The 1158-nt window shown below is 23.6% G+C and overlaps 1 protein-coding gene across 1 annotated transcript; it reads left to right on the top strand.

The window, feature by feature from the left end:
* Positions 1–95: 95 nt before the first annotated feature.
* On the top strand, positions 96–830 carry PRELSG_0025420 (hypothetical protein; the record flags this gene model as incomplete). Its single annotated transcript, XM_028675379.1, has 1 exon — positions 96–830. The coding sequence occupies one exon, from the start codon at positions 96–98 to the stop codon at positions 828–830; it is 735 nt and encodes a 244-aa protein (XP_028531136.1).
* Between the last annotated feature and the right edge of the window lie 328 nt (positions 831–1158).

Raw genomic sequence — 1158 nt, 5'->3', positions numbered from 1 at the left:
TTTTAATGAATTAATTTATAGTTTGCATCATAGTGAATAGTACATCTATACATGATAAGTGAAAATTACTAAGATAGTTGAAATAAAAAAGAAATATGTCAATGCACAAGAAAACAATAGAAATAATACAAAAGGAAAATTTTAATCAATGGAATGAGGAAGAATTGGAAAGAAATTTATGTATTTCACATATATATACAAAATCAAAAGAGTTTTCTATTGATATTTATGAACAAGAAAATAGTGATAAATCAAATAAAGATATAAATAATATATCTTCAATTACTTTGAGTAATGATCAAATATTAAGATCTTTAAGTACAATGAAGAAAGAGATTAATAATAAGGGTAATAAAATTACAAGCAATTTTCTTACATCAAATTTTATATCATCTGATATTCTAGATTCAGATGACATTTTTTTTAATAATGAAATAATAGAAACTATGAAGGCTTTGTATTATTTTAATTTATCTAAAATTGTGATGTTTTTACATAAAATTCACTTGAGAAAAAGATTAAATAAAAAATCATATATGAGTTGTATTGTATCAATAATTATTTTATTTCTTCAGTGTATAAATGCAGCTGAAAAAATTGAAAATTGTAAGGAAAAATTAAAATCTATATGTAATAATTTTACTGGCGATTGTATATCTCCGTATAAAAATTCAAATGATCTTTGTGATACTATACATCATCATTGTCGTACTTATGATATAGACTTCTCTGGTATTATAGACTTCTCTGATATTTCACTGTATCTTTTAATTGCTTTAGCTTTTTTAGTTGTCCTTATGATTGTTTATATAGTAAAGAATATTACCTAAAAATATATATATTATTCAATTGCTTATAGTCATCTGTTTTAATTAAAACATATTCAATATATAATTATACATTTAATAATTTTTTTTTTTATTTGCATTATAGCATTTTCCTATAGAATTACCACTTATAAATAATTTATTTGGGAGAAGAGAAAGGAATATATTAAGAGAAGCAGTATTAGAAGAGGAATCAGATGATGGATCGAGATTAATTGAGGGGTCACATGTAGGACTAGAAGTACGGAGGGAATCACCTGAAGAATCAGAAATATGGGGGACGTCACTTGAAGAATCAGATTTATTTGAGGATCTACATGAAAAATCACAA

This window comes from Plasmodium relictum, assembly GCF_900005765.1.
Source record: "Plasmodium relictum strain SGS1 genome assembly, contig: PRELSG_00_v1_339, whole genome shotgun sequence".
NCBI lineage: Eukaryota > Apicomplexa > Aconoidasida > Haemosporida > Plasmodiidae > Plasmodium > Plasmodium relictum.
The sequence above is the reverse complement of the archived record's forward strand: the minus strand, read 5'-3'. Positions and strand labels throughout refer to the sequence as shown.